The sequence below is a fragment of the Macrobrachium nipponense genome, chromosome 27 (assembly GCF_015104395.2).
Source record: "Macrobrachium nipponense isolate FS-2020 chromosome 27, ASM1510439v2, whole genome shotgun sequence".
In the NCBI taxonomy this organism is placed as follows: Eukaryota; Metazoa; Arthropoda; class Malacostraca; order Decapoda; family Palaemonidae; genus Macrobrachium; species Macrobrachium nipponense.
The window spans coordinates 75,691,063-75,716,056 of NC_087216.1; the positions used below are offsets into that span (position 1 = coordinate 75,691,063).

Consider the following 24,994-nt stretch of genomic DNA (forward strand, 5'->3'; position numbering starts at 1 on the left):
TAAAAACAATTTGATGGTATTGATAAAAACTTATATGAACAATTAAAGCAAAAAAAACAAAAAAAGAGAAAGCAAAGAAAGTAATAAACAAACACTAATTACAAACGATAATAAACAAGGACTAAGAAACGATAATAACTGTCAGAATAAAGGAGAAAATGTCCGCTAACCAAAGATCAAATAGTAGGCCTATAGGGGCCTATAGAAATGACGAGACTAAATATAAGGTTATTTTTTTTTTCTGGTTGATTGGCCATGTGGTTGTCAGATTTTTTGGTAGGTAGAGAATGGATGAGAGAGTTTTGTGTATATATATATATATATATATATATATATATATATAATATATATATATATATATATACATATGTATCTATATATAAATATCTATATATGAATAATTATCACATCACCGTGATTCTTATAAATCATTCGAGCTACAAATGCCTTTAATATCTAATTCGCCCTACCTCGGAATTGATATATTTTCATATATGTACCGAAAGGGAATAATTTTTAGTTGATAATAATTTCGTCCCTCATGTGTGTGTGTGTATGTATTTTATATATATATATATGTATATATATATATATATATATATATGTTTAGGAGAGATAGAGAGAGAGAGAGAGAGAGAGAAGAGAGAGAGAGAGAGAGTTCAAAATGATTTTAAGAAATTACAACAGCTCACACAGTCAGTGAAAAAGGCAAGAGAGAGAGAGAGAGAGAGAGAGAGAGAGAGAGAGAGAGAGAGAGAACCCCTCCTTGCAAATACGTCCAAACCAAGAATATCCAAAACCCAGCCATTTTACCCAGCAAGACAGAAGGGGAACCTTTATATACATACATATATACCTCACCGAAAATAAAAAAAAGAAAGTCCAGAGAGCCCCAATTGGGAAATTCGTTCAAGAAAACTCAAGAAAACTCAAGGGAAAAATTCGAGATATAGCGAGATAAGGCGAGATATTGCGGGAACTCTGTTACAGTGTAAACATTGGAAAAATGGTCAGGGGTAAAAAAAAAAAAAAAAAAGAAAAAAAAAAAAAAAAAAAAGTAGAGGGGGGCCGCGTGCAAGCACTTTAAAAAAAAGATGGCATCGTTTCGTTCTTGAGGTATACGAGTTGTTACGGAGGGATTGTTAGAGAGTGAGAGGTTCTCTGTTTACAATAGGTTACCTATATTAGACTTCTAACAGGAAAATATGATTTTGTCCGCTAGGTAACTGGTGTTATGGAGTGGGTGCAGGAGATTCTCTCTCTCTCTCTCTCTCTCTCTCTCTCTCTCTCTCTCTCTCTCTCTCTCTCAGTTTATTTCTTTGAATATGTGAGTGTTTGTCTTTACTCTCTTTTGAGTGTATTAGTGTTTCATTTTAAATCGATTTGAGTATCATCCTCTCTCTCTCTCTCTCTCTCTCTCTTCCTTTGAATCTGTGTGGTACTGTTTTTCATCTTAAATCGTTTTGAATATCTCACTTTTCTCTCTCTCTCTCTCTCTCTCTCGTCTGTCTGTATCTTCATTTCTACAAATCTCTCTCTCTCTCTCTCTCCATCTTCATTTCAAAAATTTTTCTATTATTTCTTTTATCATCTCTCTCTTTCTCTGTCTCTCTCCTCTATTCTGTATCTTCTTTTACTCCCATTTTCTCTCTCTATCTCTCTCTCTCTCCTTCAAACTGGAACAAATCAAATGAAAACATCTTGAAAATAATTGAAGAAGTTCCAAATAAAATCCAAGTGGTCAAGAGACTCATAAAGAAAAATATTACATAAACCAACATATTCCGACAAAGAAAATGAATAAAGTGAACCTTGTGAATATCGTAATTGATGCATAGGAAAAAGAATGCCAAAAGCATGTAAAACTGTGGTAAGGTGTGGTTATAGCATAGTTATCCACAAAACCTAATCAGAAAATGTGCTGCATGCAACATTCCGACCCATCCACAGTGTTGCTGAGGTAATGCAAGATATGAGAAAAGACACAAGAATTTTTTGCTCAACATGTCTACCATGGATAGACAATGTTATTAAATCAAGATTGAATGTACAAATAGTTGAGGATGAAGAAGAAGAAGAAGAGGAAGAACGAAGAAGAAGAAGAAGAAAGAGGAAAACGTAAGAGAAGTAAACAAAACTGAAAATGACAGAAAAAGATAAGGAAAACAAAGAACAAGATAAAAGTATGGATGCAGAGATACTCATTGAATACTACATATGAGGCTATAAAGCAGCATACCTACGAAGAAATAAATTACGATTGGACAGCACAAAAGAAAATGCCGAAGAGGCTCTACCCAGATCTACACAATGACGGGAAAGAGGAAAAAAATATACAAAAAAGACAAAGTCTGCAACCTTTTGAAAGAGGGAATTGCTGATATGGAGAAAAATGTTACTACAAACATCCTAAGGTATGTCACAACTATGAAATATATGGTAAATGTGCATACTTAGATGGATATGAGGAGATTGCAGAGATCTACATCCAAAAAAATGCAAAAACCTAAAAGAAGGAAAAGGATGTAAGTTCGACAAAAATGTAAATATAGCACCCTGTAGCCATGAAAAATAATCAAATAAATAACCAATCAGCAATAAAAATAAAATCCAAATAAGAAACAAATAAAGAGGAATGAAGAATATCTGGTAAAAGAAAAAAGCAAGCCATCAACGAGATATGCAAAGAGGTTGCCAGCAAAAAATTTCAATGCATCAGCTCCAAGATTCTACTCAAGAGATAATAAATGTTTTTATTATGCAAGGGGATATTGCAGATATGGAGAAAATTGCAGATTCAGACACAAAATGAATAATTATGATGAAGGAAGAAAACAAATATTATGGAAAAGTTGGATTTTTTAATGTCAGAAATTTCTGGAAATGAAAAAAAGAACAACATACCAGAACAGGAAAGAGACATGGGAAAATCCTTTTATTTTACCAATATTAAATGAAGGAGGAAAACACGCAAACCATCATAGTGATGAATGCGCAGGGTTTAGTTACGAGTAACTCAAAAGAAAAATAGAGTACTTAGAAGAACTAACCCAAATTGAAAAGAAAATAGATATAATGAATATAAGTGAAACCTGGTATTCCCAAGAGACTGGAATGATGATCAAATAAAAGGGTTTCAAACTTATAGATCAGATAGAAAAAATAGGAATCAAGGGGGAACCGCAATATATGGGAAAGACAAAAAATAAGGAAAAATATATGAGAAATATAGTAACTCAGAATGTGAACTAATAGCGGTAGAATTTGAATCTGAAAAATTAATGAACATAGTAATATATAGACCTCCTAATACTAAAGAGTTTGACTTAATAATAGAAAAATTGGATGATATATGTAGAAAATCACAAGGACTGGACTATTCTCCTATCTGGAGACTTCAACTTTCCTTTCGTAGACTGGAAAGAACGAATAGGAGATTGGGATGTACTTATACATATAAAAAAGAGAGTAATAGTAGTGCAGAAGATAAGAGGCAATTCGAAAAGCTATTAGATATGCTACTAGAATACAACATTCAACAAATAAATCACCTGCCAACAAGAAAGGAAAATACTTTAGACCTAGTATTTGTGAACGAGATGAATTATGTTAAAGAAATAATAGTTTATAATGCGAGTATTTCAGACCATAATGTCTAGAATTAACAGTCCATTCCAACAGCAAGTGAAAACAGAGATAAGCAAGAAATGAAAAAGTGGGAAGGATATGAAAATACAACTTCTACAGTAAAAATATAAAATGGTCAGAAATAAATGAAGAATTAAACAAAGATTGGGATAATATTTTCGTAAGTGATGACATAAAGGTGAAATACGGAGATATTATATAAAATATTAGAGAAAATAGTGGATAAATATATACCGAAGAAGAAAAGTAAAACATCAGTCATGCATACCAAGAGACAGAAGGATCTTGTTCCAGAAAATCAGAAAGTGGAAAAAAGGTTCAAAAAAGGGTAGCAAAAAAAAAAAATGCATGGAAAGTTATAGAACTAAAAAAGTAAGATAGAAAATGCAGAACAAAAGATTATACAATCAAAAGAAAATGAAAAACGGGACTTGGAAGAAAAACCCTATTAAATATCAAGCAAAATCCCAAACTATTATACTCATATGCGAAGAAGATGAATAAAAGAAGAATAGAAATAGGCCCTCTAAGAATTGAAGGGAGATTAACGAATGAAAAAAAGGAATTTGCAACATACTGGCAGAACGATATAAGAGAGAATTCACCCCTAGAATAGATAATGAAGATAATGATATAGAAGTAAGGGATGAAAATAGTGAATATTTAGCTGACATAGATATTAATGAAGCTGATATTGTGCAGGCTATTAATGAAATTAAAAATGGAGCTGCTGCAGGGCCTGATGGAATTCCTGCTATTTTGTTAAAGAAAGTAGTTCAATTCTATCGCAAAGCACTTGCAATATTATTAAGACAAAGTGTAGATACAGGCAAGATTTATGATGAGCACAAATTAGCATATATTACCCCTACTTTCAAAGTGGATCTAGACTAGAGGCAAGTAATTATAGGCCTGAGTCTAACATCACATATTATGAAAGTGTATGAAAGGGTAATGAAGAAAAATATTATGAAAACAATTTAATAAAAAATAATTTGTAAGTAATAAAGGACAACATGGTTTCGTACCCGGAAAAAGTACACAAACCCAACCTGTAGTCCACCGTGAGAACATATTTCAAAAATATGAAAAGCGGAAATGAAAACAGATGTGGTTTATTTAGACTTTGCAAAAGCTTTTGATAAAGTAGACCATAATAATATTAGCGAAAAAAGAAAATTAGAAAACACAATATCGTGGATAAAGTAGGAGATGGTTAAAAGAATTTTACACAACAGAAAACAGATAGTTATTGCAAACACGAGAAATCGGATGAAGCCAAGGTAATATCCGGTGTGCCGCAAGGTACGGTGTTAGCTGCAATACTGTTTGTTATATTATGATTGAAGACATAGACAATAATGTTAAGGATTCGGTAGTGAGTAGTTTCGCAGATGACACAAGAATAAGTAGAGAAATTACTTGTGATGAAGATAGGAACGCTCTACAAAGAGACCTTAACAAAGTATATGATTGGGCAGAGGTAAATGGGATGGTATTTAACTCTGATAAATTTGAATCAATAAATTATGGAGACAGAGAAAGAAAGCTATATGCATATAAGGGACCTAATAATGAGACAATCACAAAACAAATAAGGAAGCAGTTAAAGACCTTGGTGTGATGATGAATAGGAACATGTTATGCAATGATCAAATAGCAACTCTGTTGGCAAAATGTAAAGCAAAAATGGGAATGTTGTTACGGCACTTCAAAACAAGAAAAGCTGAACACCTGATTATGCTTTATAAAACATATGTTCGTAGTCCACTTGAATATTGCAATATGATATGGTACCCACACTATCAAAAGGATATTGCACAAATAGAGAGTGTACAAAGGTCCTTTACAGCTAGAATAGAAGAAGTTAAAGACCTTGACTACTGGGAAAGACTACAATTCTTAAAATTATATAGTCTAGAAAGGAGAAGAGAACGCTACATGATAATTCATGCATGGAAACAGATAGAAGGAATAGCAGAAAATATCATGGACTAAAATATCAGAGAGCAAGCAGAGGTAGATTAATAGTGCCCAAAACTATACAGGAAAAATAAGGAAAGCACACAGGACATTAATCCACTACGCACCAGCATCGATAATGCAGCCGTCTATTCAATGTGTTGCCAGCTCATCTGAGGAATATATCAGGAGTGAGCGTAGATGTGTTTAAGAATAAGCTCGACAAATATCTAAACTGCATCCCAGACCATCCAAGATTGGAAGATGCAAATATACCGGAAGATGTACTAGCAACTCTCTGGTAGACATTAGAGGTGCCTCACACTGAGGGACCTGGGGCAACCCGAACAAGATGTAAGGTCTGTAAGGTCTGTAAGGTCTCTCTCTCTCTCTCATTTCTGTCTCTATCTTCATTTCAACAATTTCTCTCTTATTTATTTCGCTCTCTCTCTCTCTCTCTCTCTCTCTCTCTGTCTCTCTACCCTTTGTCTGTATGTTCATTTCTTCATTCTCTCTCTATCTCTCTCTCTCTTTCTCTCTCTCTTCTGTCTCTATCTTCATTTCAACAAGTTCTCTCGCTCTCTCTCTGTCTCTCTCCTATGTCTGTATCTTCATTTCTCCATTTTCTCTCTCTCTCTCTCTCTCTCTCTCTGTCTATATCCTTATTTCAACAAGTTCTCTCTCATTTCTTTTGCCCTATCTCTCCCTCTCTCTGTCTCTCTTCCCAATATCTATATCTTCATTTCTCCATTCTCCCCCCCCTCTCCCCCTCCCTCTCTCTCTCTCTCTCTCTCTCTCTCTGAACTTCTGCCGTCCGTCTGTCTGTCTGTCTATCTGTCTATCCCACTCTCCCTCTCTCATGTGGTTATCCTCATATTTCACGTTTTCTGTTTTGATAAAAGGAAATGGAAGAGGTAGAGGGAGAGAGGGGTGAGATACGACACTCATGTATCGTCATAAAAGTGACAATAGGGAGGCGAAGGAGAGAGAGAGAGAGAGAGAGAGAAGGAAACAATGTGAGTGAGGGAGAGAAAGTAAGAAGCTGCAGGAAATGAAGGTATGGAAATTGATACAGAGAGATGAGAAGAGAGAGAGAGAATGGCTCTAAATAAAAGATAGAGCATCTAAACGGAATATCATACGAGGGGGATCATTAGTGGACTTAGAGGGTGGATTAAATTATATATATATATATATATATATATATATATATATATATATATATATATATATATATGTATATTATATATTACTGATATGAAGCAATCAACAAATATCCAACGACGAATTTAAACAGAATCAACATATGAAACATAAAATTCTGTCATATATTTCCAGTACTTTTGATATGGAATCTGTAAAAAGAAAAATGGGGAGAAAAATAAATAAAAGCGAGATATTCCATGATCGCCATTTGATTTCCAATTTATGGAAAACTGGAATATATTGGAAGATTGACAACGGACGAATTTACAAAAAAAAAGAAAAAAGAAAAAATAGAATTCAGGGGAATAAAATACGACGCAATAAACGACATTTTTGTTTTGTTTATCCTATGATTCGATTCGATTTTATTTCGAAATACGAAAAACTTTTACTGCTCTAAAAAATAAATATATTTTTTTTTGTGTTATAGGTAATGTGGGAGAGCGCTGAAGGAGGAGTTATCCCCTCAAAGGCCGATGGGAGTGGGAACCCAGCGTCAAATGATATGCCCCTTATTCTGTCCGCCCTCAGATCTTAAAAACCTCTGAGGCTAAAGGGCTGAAGATTGGTATGTTGATCATCCACCCTCCAATCATCAAACGTACCAAATTGCAGCGCTCTGGCCTCACTAGTTCTTGAATTTTATTCTAGGTTAAAGTTATACATGATCGTGCGTCTGGCGAAGATATATGTGCCAGGAACACAAGTCACTACCGAGCTTGGCTGAGAGTTTTATGGGCGGTGACTGAGAGTTTCGTACCTTGGTACATTTTTTATTTATTTTTTTTGTGTGAAAACTGGTATATAAAAGTAGCCATTTTTTTTTATAAGTATATTTCAGTCTTTTTTTGAGTACGTTCCCTTAAAAATTAAATATTTATTTTAGATATGGGGCTACTTTTAGTTGTCTGTCTTCCAAGATAAAATATTATTATTCAGTGACACTTATAATTAGAAGCTAATATCGTAGTGTAAATGTGTAAATAGAGACAGGCTTTTCCATGGGTAAATAAAACAGAAAAAGGCCAAAGTCTCGGTAAGAAATATAGATAATGACAAAAAACTTCTTTTAGTTCTTAATCTGGAAAAGTGTCTTGAGTAGAAAGTCCCGAAAAATACTCCAAGAATATTTAATTAATCTAATTATTACTGCATTTGCACTAGATGAGACTCCGTAGAATTGTAATAATAATTATTCCGAAGAAATGAAATAAAAAATAACCAGGTTTTTAAAGAGATTGTTACTAGATACATATGTATTACGTAATAAGCTTCAGATCAATAAGAGTTTACAATGATTTTTTCATGCAATCGTAATAAATCAAGTTGCTGATCAGGTTTGTTTATTGTTAAACCTCAATCCGGGAGAGAATTTAAAGAAAAAACTGTGAAAATAAAACCTGAACTAATTTTAGTAACATGACATACTATAAAACCAATCTGTTCCCATTTTTGGGGGCGCGTTCTGGAAATAGGACAATGGAGACAAATGGCAACTATATCGCAGGAGTGCCATTAGGCTCCAGACATGTAATATAATTAACTGAACTGTAACAGTTTCATTTATCGATACACCCCATTCTTGAAAAGGAATATGTAGAAAAACACTATAAAAAAAAACCCTAAGCTAATCTGAGTAACATGGCATACAAAAAACCGATCTGTTTCCAATTTTGCGCGAGTGGTCCGGAAATATAGGGCAATGGAGACAAATGGCATCTAATTTCGCGGGAGTGCCATTAGGCTCTAGACAACACTGAAGGAATGAAGACGAATTTGGAATCACAAAATGACCTGTAAAAGTGTGTGTGTCTATCTTAGGAGATCTCACGGTGGCCTGGCTGTACTTAATTTCAAGATCTATAAATGAAACTCTGTAAATGTAAGTTATTATTATTATTATTATTATTATTAATTATTATTATTATTATTATTATTATTATTATTATTATTATTATTATTATTATTATTGGTAGGTAATTCACAATCTAATGAAAAATTGTTATTCAGTCAAAATTCACAAATACTTTAGATAGTATTCATATTTATTTTATTTAATAATATAATTTCCCTATATAATCGTGAATTTTATTCCATACCAATTATTATTATTATTATTATTATTTTTTTTTTTTTTTTTTTTTTTTGCTCTATCACAGTCCTCCAATTCGACTGGGGGTGGTATTTATGTGGGAGGTTCCGGGTTGCATCCTGCCTCCTTAGGAGTCCATCCACTTTTCTTACTATGTGTGCCGTTTCTAGGATCACACTCTTTCTGCATGAGACCTGGAGAGCTACTTCAGCCTCTAGTTTTTTCTAGATTCCTTTTCAGGGATCTTGGGATCGTGCCTAGTGCTCCTATGATTATGGGTACGACTTTCCACTGGCATATCCCATATCCTTCTTATTTCTATTTTTCAGATCTTGATACTTATCCATTTTTTCCCTCTCTTTCTCTTCAACTCTGGTGTCCCATGGTATTGCGACATCAATGAGTGATACTTTCTTCTTGACTTTGTCAATCAACGTCACGTCTGGTCTGTTTGCACGTATCACCCTATCCGTTCTGATACCATAGTCCCAGAGGATCTTTGCCTGATCGTTTTCTGATCACTCCCTCAGGTTGGTGCTCGTACCACTTATTACTGCAAGGTAGCTGATGTTTCTTGCACAGGCTCCAGTGGAGGGCTTTTGCCACTGAATCATGCCTCTTTTTGTACTGGTTCTGTGCAAGTGCCGGGCATTCACTTGCTATGGTGGTTTATGGTTTTCATTTTTCGTATTGCACTTCCTACATATGGGAGAGATGTTATTTCCGTCTATCGTACTTTGAACATATCTGGTTATTATTATTATTATTATTATTATTATTATTATTATTATTATTATTATTATTATTATTATTATTATTATTATTATTATTATTTTTTTTTTTTTTTTTTCTCTCTATCACAGTCCTCCAATTCGACTGGGTGGTATTTATAGTGTGGGATTCCGGGTTGCATCCTGCCTCCTTAGGAGTCCATCACTTTTCTTACTATGTGTGCCGTTTCTAGGATCACACTCTTCTGCATGAGTCCTGGAGCTACTTCAGCGTCTAGTTTTTCTAGATTCCTTTTCAGGGATCTTGGGATCGTGCCTAGTGCTCCTATGATTATGGGTACGATTTCCACTGGCATATCCCATATCCTTTCTTATTGTTCTATTTTCAGATCTTGATACTTATCCATTTTTTTCCCTCTCTTTCTCTTCAACTCTGGTGTCCCGTGGTATTGCGACATCAATGAGTGATACTTTCTTCTTGACTTTGTCAATCAACGTCATGTTTGGTCTGTTTGCACGTATCACCCTATCCGTTCTGATACCATAGTCCCATAGGATCTTTGCTGGTCGTTTTCCTACACTCCTTCAGGTTGGTGCTCCGTACCACTTATTACTGCAAGGTAGCTGATATTCTTGCACAGGCTCCAGTGGAGGGCTTTTGCCACTGAATCATGCCTCTTTTTGTACTGGTTCTGTGCAAGTGCCGGGCATTCACTTGCTATGTGGTTTATGGTTTCATTTTTCGTATTGCACTTCCTACATATGGGAGAGATGTTATTTCCGTCTATCGTTCTTTGAACATATCTGGTTCTTAAGGCCTGATCTTGTGCCGCTGTTATCATTCCTTCAGTTTCCTTCTGTAGCTCTCCCCCCTGTAGCCATTGCCAATTGTCATCGCTGGCTAGTTCTTTAGTCTGTCTCATGTATTGTCCGTGCATTGGTTTGTTGTGCCAGTCCTCTGTTCTGTCTGTCTTTCTCCTGTCTCTGTATATTTTCTGGGTCTTCGTCCTACTTTTATTAGTCCTTCTTCCAATGCACTCTTTAGCCACTCGTCTTCACTGGTTTTCAGATATTGCCCCAGTGCTCTGTTTTCGATGTTGACGCAGTCCTCTAAACTTAGTAGTCCTCTCCCTCCTTCCTTTCGTGTAATGTATAGTCTGTCCGTATTTGCTCTTGGGTGTAGTGCTTTGTGTATTGTCATATGTTTCCTGGTTTTCTGATCTATGCTGCGGAGTTCTGCCTTCGTCCATTCCACTATTCCTGAGCTGTATCTGATTACTGGCACTGCCCATGTGTTTATGGCTTTTATCATATTTCCGGCATTGAGTTTTGACTTGAGTATCGCCTTGAGTCTCTGCATATATTCTTTCCTGATCGTGTCCTTCATCTCTTGGTGTTTTATATCCCCTCCTTCCATTATTCCCAGGTATTTGTATCCTGTCTCATCTATATGTTTGATGTTGCTCCCATCTGGTAGCTTTATCCCTTCAGTTCTCGTTACTTTGCCTTTTTGTATGTTATTATTATTATTATTATTATTATTATTATTATTATTATTATTATTATTATTATTATCATTATTATTATTATTATTTATTATTATTGTGAAATTCATTATAACAATAATTTATTATCATTAGTATTACCATTTCGTTTTGATCCTATTATTATTATTATTATTATTATTATTATTATTATTATTATTATTATTATTATTATTATTATTATTATTATTATTATTATTATTATTATTATTATGTTGACATTCACCACACAATAATTCGTTACTCATATATCTCGAGAAAATCCTTATCATTCACATGATAATGAATATTATCCTGATCATTATTAATCTAGACTTCGCCTTTGTAAACAGTAGCAATATCCTAACAGAAGTGGTATCATCAGTATGGCTGTCTGGGAAATGTCACCAGTAATAGTTGAAAATATTACTGAATTTATTCGTGTTTTTGTTTTTATTTATATTGTCATTTGCAACCACACTTCTCGTGTTTGCTTCGTTCGTAGATAACGAAATAGAGGAAGAAAAAATAAACAAAGGAATAAAGAAAAACAAATGATAAACTTTAAAGAAAAGGCTAGACAGGACGCGCCTTTGTGTGCGATAGAGACACATAAAACAGGTAAACAGACAGAGAGACAGAGAGATATTACGACCAATTCATTCTCGTTAGAAGACAGTCTTTCTTCTGGAGAGAGAGAGAGAGAGAGAGAGAGAGAGAGAGAGAGAGAGAGAGGAGGTAGGTCATGGAAGAGGAGAGATATACAAAGAGAAAGCGAGTTAAACAAGGAAAACACAAGACGGAGAGAGAGATAGAAAAAAAAGGAAGAGAGAGAGAGAGAGAGAGAGAGAGAGAGAGAGAGAGAGAGAGAGAGAGAGAGAGAGAGGTCATGGAAGACGAGAGATATACAAAGAGAAAGTGAGTTAAAACAAGGAAAAAAGAAGATGGAGAGAGAGAGAGAGAGAGAGAGAGAGAGAGAGAGAGAGAGAGAGAGAGAAGAGGTAGGTCATGGAAGAGGAGAGATATACAAAGAGAAAGTGAGATAAAACAAGGAAAAAATAAAATGACCAGAGAGAGAGAGAGAGAGAGAGAGAGAGAGAGAGAGAGAGAAACACTATAACTCACAAACCCTCATTAGATTTTATTTGTCCGTCAAAAGACCAATATAATTCATAATTTGGCAAAGGCCCAAGGCAGGCGTCTTGGATTCTGTCGCCTTTTGCCAAATATCGATATTGATTCTTCTGTCAAAAGTTGACTTGAATTATACAAATGAATAATGTTGAATTACTGAACGTCTGTTGAATAATCCCGGTGAATAACGGTGAATTAATAGCAAAGGTTTGTTTCCGCTGATATCAATATTAATTTTTAATTAATATTCGAGGTTGGTTGAAGATATCAGTCAAATAACTTGGCCTATTCATGTGCTTTGTAAATCTCTCTCTCTCTCTCTCTTTCTCTCAATAAAAGAAAGGGCTCTAATGAAAATATATCGACCATAAAGTCTCTCTCTCTCTCTCTCTCTCTCTCTCTCTCTCTCTCTCTCTCTATCAGATAACGGGTTCCAAATTAAGCGTAACTCTCTTTATCCATCTTTTATGACCTTACGGTCCATAATGAAGAGAATATTGATAACAAACTCTCTCTCTCTCTCTCTCTCTCTCTCTCTCTCTCTCTCTCTCTCGTTGATTATCGTTATTATTATAATTATTATTATTATTATTATTATTATTATTATTATTATTATTATTATCATTATTATAATTATTAAAATAAGTTATTGACATTCAGCTGTGTAACATTCAAATTACTTGTGTGTGGGTATCAAGGAAATTAAATTCTGCCAGAAATCATCGAAAGACCTTACTTACAGACCTTACAGTTCGTTCGGGTTGCCCCAGGTCCCTCAGTATGAGGCATCTCTAATGTCTACCAGAGAGTTGATAGTACATCTTCCGGTATATTTTGCATCTTCCAATCTTGGATGGTCTGGATGCAGTTTTAGATATTTGTCGAGCTTATTCTTAACATCTACGCTCACTCCTGATATATTCCTCAGATGAGCTGGCAACACATTGAATAGACGCTGCATTATCGATGCTGGTGCGTAGTGGATTAATGTCCTGTGTGCTTTGCCTTATTTTTTCCTGGTATAGTTTTTGGGCCACTATTAATCTACCTCTGCTTGCTCTTTCTGATATTTTTAGTTCCATGATATTTTCTGTTATTCCTTCTATCTGTTTTCCATGCCTGAATTATCATGTAGCGTTCTCTTCTCCTTTCTAGACTATATAATTTTAAGGATTGTAGTCTTTCCCAGTAGTCAAGTCCTTAACTTCTTTTCTATTCTAGCTGTAAAGGACCTTTGTACACTCTCTATTTGTGCAAATATCCTTTTGATAGTTGTGGGTACCATATCATATTGCAATATTCAATTAGACTTCGAAAAACATATGTTTTATAAAAGCATATCATGTGTTCAGCTTTTCTTGTTTTGAAGTGCCGTAACAACATTCCCATTTGCTTTACATTTTGCCAAAAGAATTGCTATTTGATCATTGCATAACATGTTCCTATTCATCATCACACCAAGGTCTTTAACTGCTTCCTTATTTGTGATTGTCTCATTATTAGGTCCCCTATAGTGCATCATAGCTTTCCTTCTCTGTCTCCATAATTTATTGATTCAAACTTTTATCAGAGTTAAATACCATCCTATTTACCTCTGTCTAATCATATACTTTGTTAAGGTCTCTTTGTAGAGCGTTCCTATCTTCATCACAAGAATAAATTTCTTTACTTATTCTTGTGTCATCTGCGAAACTACTCACTACCGAATCCTTAACATTACTGTCTATGTCTTCATCATAATAACAAACAGTATTGCAGCTAACACCGTACCTTGTGGCACACCGGATATTACCTTGGTTTCATCCGATTTCTCATCGTTTGCAATAACTATCTGTTTTCTGTTGTGTAAAAATTCTTTTAACCATCTTCCTACTTTATTTCTCTACGATATTGTATTTTCTACTTTTCTTCGCTAATATATTATGGTCTACTTTGTCAAAAGCTTTTGCAAAGTCTAGATAAACCACATCTGTTCATTTCCGCTTTTCATTTTATTTCTGAATATCTTCTCACGGTGGACTAACAGTTGGGTTTGTGTGTACTTTTTCAGGGTACGAAACGTGTTGTCCTATATTAAACAAATTATTTTTTATAAATGTTTCATAATATTTTTCAAATCATTACCCTTTCATACACTTCCATAATATGTGATGTTAGACTCACAGGCCTATAATTACTTGCCTCTAGTCTTGATCCACTTTTTGAAAGTTGGGTGATATATGCTAATTTGTGCTCATCATAAATCTTGCCTGTATCTATCACTTTGTCTTATAATATTGCAAGTGGCTTTGCGATAGAATGAACTACTTTCTTTAACAAAAATAGCAGGGACTCCATCAGGCCCTGCAGCAGCTCCATTTTTAATTTCATTAATTGCCTGCACAATATCAGCTTCATTAATTTCTATGTCAGCTAAATATTCACTATTTTCGTCCCTTACTTCTATATCATTATCTCATTATCTATAGTTCTAGGGTGAATTCTCTCTTATATCGTTCTGCCAGTATGTTGCAAATTTCCTTTTTTCATTCGTTAATCTCCCTTCAATTCTCAGAGGGCATATTTCTATTCTTCTTTTATTCATCTTCTTCGCATATGAGTATAATAGTTTGGGGGTTTTGCTTGATACTTAATAGGGTTTTTTCTTCCAAGTCCCGTTTTTCATTTTCTTTTGATATACTCTTTTGTTCTGCATTTTTCTATCTTACTTTTTAGTTCTATAACTTTCCATGCATTTTTTTTTCTTTTGCAAGGGAGAGTACCTTTGCAAATATGTTTGAGAGAGAGAGAGAGAGAGAGAGAGGAGAGAGAGAGAGAGGAGAGAGAGAGAGAACATTTCTATTGCAATTATGCTTGAGAGAGAGAGAGAGGAGAGATTGAGAGAGAGAGAGAGAGAGAGAGGAGAGAAGAAGAGAGAGAGAGAGAGACAGTTTTGTTGAAATGTTTAGAGAGAGAGAAAGAGAGAGAGGAGAAAGAGAGTACTTTTTATTGCAATTATGCTTGAGAGAGAGAGAGAGAGAGACAGAGAGAGAGAGCGAGAGAGAGAAATTGTAGGAAACAAGGGACAAAAGTTAGGTCATGAATAGAGATGCAGAATTCACACACACACACACACACACACACGCACTGAGCGAGAAAGAGAGATATAGATAGATAGATAGATAGATAGATAGAGAGAGAGAGAGAGAGAGAGAAGAGAGAGAGGGAAATTATTGCAGCTTGCAATCCTTAATCGTGCAATTGCATCAGAACAGGCCAATTCGCTTGTACTTTTTACCCCCTTCTTGTTTGTTGCCTCGTTCGTTTTCGTTATTCCGTTTGTTTCTCCGTGGTTGCTGTTTGTACCTTTATCTAGTAGGTTTGTGCGTTTCTCCTTTCATTAATTATTTGACCGTTTGTTTTAGATGTATTTGATTCTGAAGCGTTTGTGGCTATTTATTTGAAAAACAGAATTATTATCCCAGTGAATCAATGATAATAATAATCAAAAATATAATCATAATATTTATGAAAAATGGAATAATGAAGAATTACTAATCGTTTCATTTTAAAAGCAGAATTATCCCAGTGAATCAATAACAATGTTATCAATCATAATAATAATAATAATAATAATAATAATAATAATAATAATAATAATAATAATAATAATAATAATAATAATAATAATAATCAATATTTATGGAAATGAATAATGAAGGAACCTACTGATCGTTTATTTTGAAAGTAGAATTATCCCAGTGAATTAATAATAATAATAATAATAATAATAATAATAATAATAATAATAATAATAATAATAATAATAATAATAACTAATAATGCCCGGCACTTGCACAGAACCAGTACAAAAAGAGGCATGAATTTCAGTGGCAAAAGCCCTCCACTGGAGCCTGTGCAAGAACACAGCTACCTTGCAGTAATAAGTGGTACGAGCACCAACCTGAAGGAGTGATAGAAAAACGATCAGGCAAAGATCCTCTGGGACTATGGTATCAGAACGGATAGGGTGATACGTGCAAACAGACCCAGAAGTGACGTTGATTGACAAAGACAAGAAGAAAGTATCACTCATTGATGTCGCAATACCATGGGACACCAGAGGTTGAAGAGAAAGAGAGGGAAAAATTGGATAAGTATCAAGATCTGAAAATAGAAATAAAGAAGGATATGGGATATGCCAGTGGACAATCGTACCCATAATTATAGGAGCACTAGGCACGATCCCAAGATCCCTGAAAAGGAATCTAGAAAAACTAGAGGCTGAAGTAGCTCCAGGACTCATGCAGAAGAGTGTGATCCTAGAAACGGCACACATAGTAGAAGAGTGATGGACTCCTAAGGAGGCAGGATGCAACCCGGAACCCCACACTATAAATATCACCCAGTCGAATTGGAGGACTGTGTAGAGCACAAAAAAAAAAAAAAAAAAAAAAAAAAAAAAAAAAAAAAAAAAAAAAAATAATAATAATAATAATATCATGGAAATGAATAATGAAGAATTACTAATCGTTTATTTTGAAAGCAGAATTATCCCAGTGAATCAATAATAATAATAATAATAATAATAATAATAATAATATAATAATAATAATAATAATATAATAATAATAATAATAATAATAAATGCTTTATCAGCTCAGGGCCATATACATTGAGTATATAAAATAAAAAAACACACAGTAACGTACACAATCTAGATACATGAAACATGATAAAAAAGAAAAAGAAATTGAATACTCGGCACGTATCCACAAAATAGCTGAGGTAGTCTAAAAGCTAGTAATCATAATACTGGTAATAACAGTAATAATATTGGTGAGAAAAAAAAATGCATTGAGAGTAATAACAGTTAGTGCACATATTATGTAACTTAAATTTCAACTAGAGACCTTAGGTGGTTACAGTAGTCAGGTCCAGAAGGCTAAATACAAAAATTGAATGTAAAATAACTTTAACTTGAGAATCACAGTAATAATGAAAAATTAAAATATCAGCAATAAATGTAATAATGACAAAAACTGCAGATGACATCTTGCCAATACAGAGATTAAGTCCTTTAAGGGACAAAGGCCTCATTTTTCCATCTTTCCCACAATTTAGATCTTCTTCTTGCTTCACTCCTTAGGATGCTTTGTATGAGCGAGTTGCTGCTGTTTCTCACTCGGGTTACCAGACTGGACACTGTTCGCCTAACAATGATTTTTAAATTGTCCAGGTGGTTTTCTGTGAACATCTGTGTGGCGGAGTGGTAGCGGGGAGTGTTTGTGAGGCGTCTCAGAATGTCATTGTGCACAAATGTGATGCTTCTCATGGTCTCTCGGGTATAGTTCGTCCAGAGGGAACACCCATAGATACTGTAGCTGTACGAGCGGAAGAGCAGCAGTTTCACGTCTCGGTGGCAGAAGGCAAACCTCCTTGCAATCATGTTGCCAGCTGCACATAGTTTACGACGCCTCTGTTCAATGTCTGCCGTATCTTTTAGGTCGTCGGTGATAATGTGACCCAAATACGGAAATTCGTGCACAAATTCTAGCCGATGAAGCACGGAATGTCATTCCACGCCCAACCCGGCCCCATACCATTTCCAAAATTGTCTGCCTCATTCCGTTCCACACCCCCCACCCCTTTCTCCAAAACTGTCTGGATCAAAAGGTGGATTCCAAGTAATTTGAGACAAAATGCTAACACATACCCACAAGCTAGCGGAGAGAAAGCCCAGCTTAGTCTCTCAGTAGTGCGGGCTGAGTTGCACACTGCGTTTTGTGTGTTCGTAGAGCCAGTTCGAGCCCACCAAGCTGTGGTGTGACACTTCATGACAACCCACTGATGCTCTGAAAGTACCCTTTCGAGTCCTATCAGTTGTAAGACCCCAGGTCATAATAGAGAGAGAGAGAGAGACGAGAGAGAGAGAGAGAGAGAGAGAGAGAGAGAGAGAGAGAGATGGGGGCTGAGAGGAAGAGACTGTGTAAAGATTCATAGAATACATAGGAATAGACAGATATTTAGACACATACATAGAGAGGGAGAGGGTAAATTTATGAAAATATATTTGTGGGTATTATCAATGGCTTACATAGTTTTTTTTCCTTATTCCCGTCGATATATATATATATATATATATATTATTTATATTTATTTATAAATTCTTTGACTAATTAAGAAGAATTTGAGATGTGAAACTCACTAAAAGTTAGAGGTTTTAAAAAACTGGAACCGAAAACCTTCACAGATAAAAGCTAAAAGTACTCAATTGGTACTTCAGCTATATATGTCAAAGGGTTTAGTTCATTATACATACATACATACATACATACAAACATATATATATATATATATATATATATATATATATATATATATATATATGTATGTATAAAATCCTCCTTCACAAGCAGTGACAGATGGCGACTTCATCTGAGCCCAGATACAGGAGGGGTTTTGTGATAAACTTCCTCAATAAACAGAAAAACCTGCTTGGAATACATTATACGATTCGCAAGTAAAACTTACTGCGAGGGGAAGTCCTTTCGAGGGGGGTTGGTTTGGGGGGGGAGTCTGGAAGTGAGGGGGAGGAATCTTGGATGGAGGTTGAACGGCCTGGAAGGGAGGGAGAAGAGGGAGGGTGTGTGAGAGGGGAGGAGGAGGAGGAGGAGGAGGAGGAGGAGGAGGATGAGGAGGAGGAGGAGTCTGGAACTATAAGGGATGGGTCTGGAGGGCAGGGGAGGTTTCTGGAAGGGAATAGGGACGGGTTTGGGAGGGAAGAGGGAGGGGTATGGAAGGTAGGAGGAAGGGTCTGGAAGGCAGGAGTGGTTTCTGGAAGGGAAGAGGGAGAAGTCTGGAAGGGAAGAGGGAGGGGTCTGGAAGCAGGGGAGGGGTCTGTAAGGCAGGGGAGAGGTCTGGAAGGTAGAAGAAGAGTCTGGAAGGCAGGGAGGGAGGGGTCTGGAAGGCAGGGGAGATTTCTGGAAGGGGAGAGGGAGAAGTCTGGAAGGGGAGAGGGAGGGGTCTGGAAGTCAGGGGAGGGGTTTGGAAGGTTGGGAATGGGTCTGAAAAGGTGGAGGAAGGGTCTTGAAGGCAGGGGAGGTGTGTGGAAGGGAAGAGGGAGCGGGTTTGGAAGGTAGGGGAGGGGTCTGGAAGGATAGGGGAGGAGTCTGGAACGGGTGATAGTAGAATTTTAGGAGACGTCTTGGGGATCCTGTCCAGACAACGAAACCAGCAAAAAGCACCAAGTCCAAGTGGCGTTGGGGGTGGGGTGGGGGGGGGGGAAAGGGCTGGTGGCGGTTGGTGTGGGGGAAGGATTTCCAGGAGTGATATGTCAGGCTTAGCGTGGAATGCCATGGAACGCCCAAGTCTCCTTTTTTGCCATTCCAGTCAGGAAGAAGACCTGGACCGCCAGCCAATACGCCCTGGAACATTCGTCCGGCCTGAATATCAAGTGCTGGAAACTACATGTGGGCAGCGGCCGCTGGACTGCTCCAGGCTTCTTGTTCCTGGAAAAAAAAAAGAAAAAATGGAAAGATAAAAAGATTTGAATTGAAAGATGAAATCACAAGTGAAAATGAAGTAATTCTATTTTTGTTCCAGAAAAAAGAATAAAATGGAAAGAAAAAAAGATTTGAATTGAAAAATGAAATAACCATAGATTATAAAGTTGTTATTCTTTTATATAATAGGAAATAATAATAGATGGTAAATTGTTTTAATTATTTTGAAAGACGATATAATGGTAGATATTGAATAGTTTTAATTTCGTTTGAAAGTAACAATAGATGATAAGTATTTACGATTTTTTGAAAGATGAGATGATAAATAATAAATACTTTAAAATTTTTGAAAGATGAAATGATAAATAATAAATACTTTAAATTTTTTGAAAGATGAAATGATAAACTATAAGTACTTAAAATTTTTTGAAAGTTGAAATGATGAATAATACACACTTTAAAGTTTTTGAAAGAGAAATAATGATAGATAGCAAATAAATTTTATAGTTTTGAAAGATGAAATAACTATAAATGATAAATGTTTTAATCTATTGGGAAAAGAAATATATTGCAATATGATATTCCAATAAATTATAAACAGCCTTTATTTTTGTGTAACCTTTAAATACTATTAAGACCCTGTAACCCTTGAATATTTTTAGACTCCGTAACCCTCATAAATATTACGATCATGTACCCTTAAAATGTCAAGATCCTGTAATCTTCACAATATCACATGGTCTACAAAAACATAACCTTGATATACATAAGAATATATTATTAGTCCCCAAAAAATCTCTGTAACCCTCATCACAGTATGAAAACCCTATTTCAAATGCATGTTAAACCCTTCAATAAGAATACTGCAACCCATTTGATAAAGGTTTCTAAATGAAAGCACATTAAAAAACAGTAACCCTTCTACGAATGTCTTCCTACCATCATAGTACACATTCGTCAGTCACTTCAGATAATGAAACCCTTAACTGATGTATAATGAAGACCAAGTAACCCTTTAATAATACTAAGACCTTATGGCTCTCAAACAGTAGTAAGACCCTGTAACCCTTACTATAAAGACCGTGCAACCTTAAATAATACTAAGACCCCTGTGTTTCTCAAACAACATGAAGACCCTGAAACCCTTAAAAAATATCAATATCCAGTAACCCTTAAACAACATTAAGACCATGTAACCCTTACATAACATCAATATCCAGTAACCTTTGAATAATATTTAGACCATGTAACCCTTAAATAATAAGAATATCCAGTATCCCTTCAACCATATCAAGACCCTTGTAACCCTTAAATAATAAGAATATCCAGTAACCCTTCAACCATATTAAGACCCTTGTAACTCTTAAATAATAAGAATACCCAGTATCCCTTCAACCATATCAAGACCCTTGTAACCCTTAAATAATAAGAATATCCAGTAACCCTTGAACCATATTAATTAAGACCATGTCACCCTTAAATAATAAGAATACCCAGTAACCCTTCAACCATATTAAGACCATGTAACCCTTAAATAATAAGAATATCCAGTATCCCTTCAACCATATTAAGACCCTTGTAACCCTTAAATAATCAGAATATCCAGTATCCCTTCAACCATATTAAGACCCTTGTAACCCTTAAATAATAAGAGTATCCAGTAACCCTTCAACCATATTAAAACCCTTGTAACCCTTAAATAATAAGAATATCCAGTATCCCTTCAACCATATTAAAACCCTTGTAACCCTTAAATAATAAGAATATCCAGTATCCCTTCAACCATATTAAGACCCTGGTAACCCTTAAATATTAAGAATATCCAGTAACCCTTCAACCATTTAAGACCCTGTAACCCTTCAATAACATGAAGACCTCTTTGTTACTGTTTCTAAATGACGTCATAGGAAAACACGAACAACCCTTTTGAGAAATGTCCACCCTATACTTTCCGTCAGTTACTCGAAGACAATTCAGTCCTTAACTAAAATGTCTCCTCCGTAACCCTTCGCGATGTCATCTCTCTTCCGCACCCACGTAGCCGAGGAAACCCACCTTCTTCTTGTTCTTGTTCTTCTTCCCTATTTACCGGCGAAAGCGCCTCTTCGCTCCGAGCTATCCGTGTTGACGGAGATACCGGATCTCCGTAATGGACTTGCGGTGTAAATATTGTCTGAACGTTCAGCACGTGGTATTAACTTTCCCGCGGACAACGGATGGTACACGCACATACACGCACGCACATACACATACACAAACACACACAGCTACACAAACCCTCCCCAAAGAGAAACATACTAAAACAGCCACCACAGATATACATACGGAAACAGCTACCACAGAGCAAATGCATGCACTCATTTGTCCAACATACACATACACACACAAATGCACAAACACACGCAGATAAACAAACCCTCCCCACAGAGAAACATACACAAACAGCCACCATAGAGATTCATACACAAACACTCACCGCAGAGGAACATAAAAAAAAATATGAATATAAATATAAGCTAAAATTCATCCGAGGATTATTTGAATACACAATACATTACTTTTTATTGCACGGAATTGAAATGAAAAATTATCAACTCAATATTTAATATAAAAAAAAATATTCAAGACTTAGTAGTAAACTGAATAATGTGGTTTTAACTGAATAAATGCATTTTTAAATAAATGAAAGTAAGTCTAATTACTTTCTGAAAGGTTTCAGATAGCTAAACTGTGATTTGAACCAACTTCACGAATGACTTGAAGTTTAAAAATATTATTTCAAAATGAAGCTGAATCACTTCAGATATAATTAGAATTATTTTAAGAATACTTTTACTACCGTCAGATATTTCAATTATTTCGAGAACTAAAGATATGTGTTAAAGAGTTCGCTTTTTTCTTTTTTTTAACAAGATTATTCTATACCATTTCAAAATATTAATTCGAGAAAAAAAGACCAAAATGTGATTCTGAAAAAAAGTTCGCTCTTCTTAAAACAGCTTCATCTGTGTTAGGTAGGCGAGAAAATCCAGCATTTTTTAATCCCAACTTCACGAAGTTTGGAAAAATTGCTCTTGGCAAAGTCCTCCTCCTCCTCCTCCTCCTTCTCCTCCCTCGCCCTGAACTTAAATTGGATGGAAGTTTGTTTTTAATCAGGATATGAGCACCAACCAACCACCCTTCCAACGGAAAAAGGAAAAATGAACATATTTTTTGCGAAGTTAGAGGAGGATGGAGGTAAGATTAAGCTGAGGCCTTTTCACTCAGTCAATTCTGGATGTTCTTGGTCCTGCATGAGAACCATTGCAATTCACACAAGATCCCTTAAGATAAGCATGATAAGATTGAGTTATCAACTTTTTCATTCAATCAATTGGGAAGTTCTTGGGCCTGCATGAGAACCATTACAGCTCACACCAGGTCCCTTAAGATAAGCATGATTAGATTGTCAGCTTTTTTATTCAATAAATTGGGAAGTTCTTGGCCTGAATGAGAACCATTACAGCTCACACAAGATCCCTTAGGATAAGCATCGAAGTTCTGTTCTTGCTGTTATAAGTTCCTTACCCATTCAGAACCTCCAGGCGGTTCCGGGGTCTTAGGTACCAACTAGAACTTCAGAAAATACTAAGACGTCTTCCAAAGTTCCTGTCCCCACTAACTCCCTTTGGGTTTTTGGTCTCATTGTAACTCACTGTCTGTCTCAAGATACAGGTCAGTTCATCCACAACCTCCTGTGACTCTGGGGGTATCAGTCTGACTCACTGCAGCTCGTACCAGACCTTAAGATGTGGTACAAGTTGCAATGATCAATGGCTTCAGCCAGACATGAAGTTTCTGGAAGTTTTCAGTCACTAACTTCAGTAGCTCTCGGGTCCCATTGTGACCCCACTGTAGATAGCATCACCGCTCTAACTTCTGCTGCAAGTTTCAGTGAGATCAGTTAATTAGCCTTGGAGTTGGTTCTTGGTATGGACGCCTTCTTGCCCCCATTCTCGCACGCCCCCCCCCCCTTCACCACTCAAGTTAAGGGGATGCCCCAAACCTTATTAAGGTCCTCTAGAGAGATTATGATCATATTTCTTATATTATCTAAATGGGAAATGTAAGGCAAATATCAATGAAAATGTGAAAAGCAAATTGAAGAGAAAAAGAGATATAGACTGATTTAAAATCTATATAAAAAGATGGTCTCTGTCAATAATGCCACAGACTCCAGTAGCTAAAACCAAAAAAATCAAAATTAAAATGGTCCTTTGCACTATTCATATCCGAGTTCCTACCCAGTGCCTCTTCAATGCAGGGCCGGAGGAAATGAATAGGCAACACCAATGCATGCAAAGTCATTAACTATCTCCCAGGTCCGTTGTCACACGGAGCCACGATGACACATCCATTATCAACGACTAGATTCCTCTGCGCATGCGCCTCTGGCCCCCCGAGTTATACATTCTTCTGCCTCTGCCTTTGTGCTGAATGATGCGAAGGATTCCTGTATCAAAGACCCCCGTTCACTTCCAGGGGAGTCATTATGAAGTCTGTCATTGTCTGGGTACTTCATTAAAGCAACTTCGAGTATTAGTTGTGCCATATTCGAGGCAATGCGGTTCGATAAGGGCGTTCATTCTCAAAAGCACTAGCACTGAAGGCCTCTTTGCTTGCTGTGAGAGATGGTGAAGCTTTTGTCTCTCTTGCGATGAAGATCTTTGTCTGGGGAAACTCTATCATCATATCTTTGAAGCCTTTTTACATCAATTTCCTCTTTTAGATCATAAAAATTTGTCTGCAGTTTCAAGTTGCAATTGAAAACGCGTTTGTTTCTTGCAATGCAATTAGAACAAAGGTCTTTCACTGCTCAGAGTTTGAAGATTACCGCTAAAAAGACGAATTGGGTTAATTTAAAACTTTAAATGGTCTTTGTTTTTGCATCATTAAGTCTTTATTGCTGCATCATTAAGGGTTTTTATTATTACATTATTAATGTTCTTTATTGCAGCATCATAAGGGTCTGTATTGTTGCATTATTAAGGGGTTTATTATCGCGTTGTTATGGTTCTCTATTGTAGCGTTATTAGGGCTCTATTATTGTATTATTAAGAATATTGTTGCTTCATTAAGGGTCTTTATTGCTATACCTTCACGGATCTTTACTGTTGCACTATCAAAGGCCCCAAATGATGCATTATCAAGGGTCTGTATTGTTGCATTATTAAA

At 35.8% G+C, this 24,994-nt stretch overlaps 1 protein-coding gene across 1 annotated transcript in view; it reads right to left on the reverse strand.

Annotated features, from left to right (window-relative positions):
- The window catches only part of LOC135200739 (actin-binding protein WASF2-like), a 126,653-nt gene that overhangs the window by 92,037 nt on the left and 9,622 nt on the right, over positions 1-24,994 (reverse strand). The window contains exons 3-4 of the mRNA XM_064229344.1: positions 19,746-19,786; positions 18,810-19,342 (exon numbers count right to left, since the gene is read on the reverse strand). Coding sequence (XP_064085414.1) covers positions 18,810-19,342; positions 19,746-19,786 — 574 coding nt within the window. The remainder of the gene's footprint in view (positions 1-18,809; positions 19,343-19,745; positions 19,787-24,994) is intronic.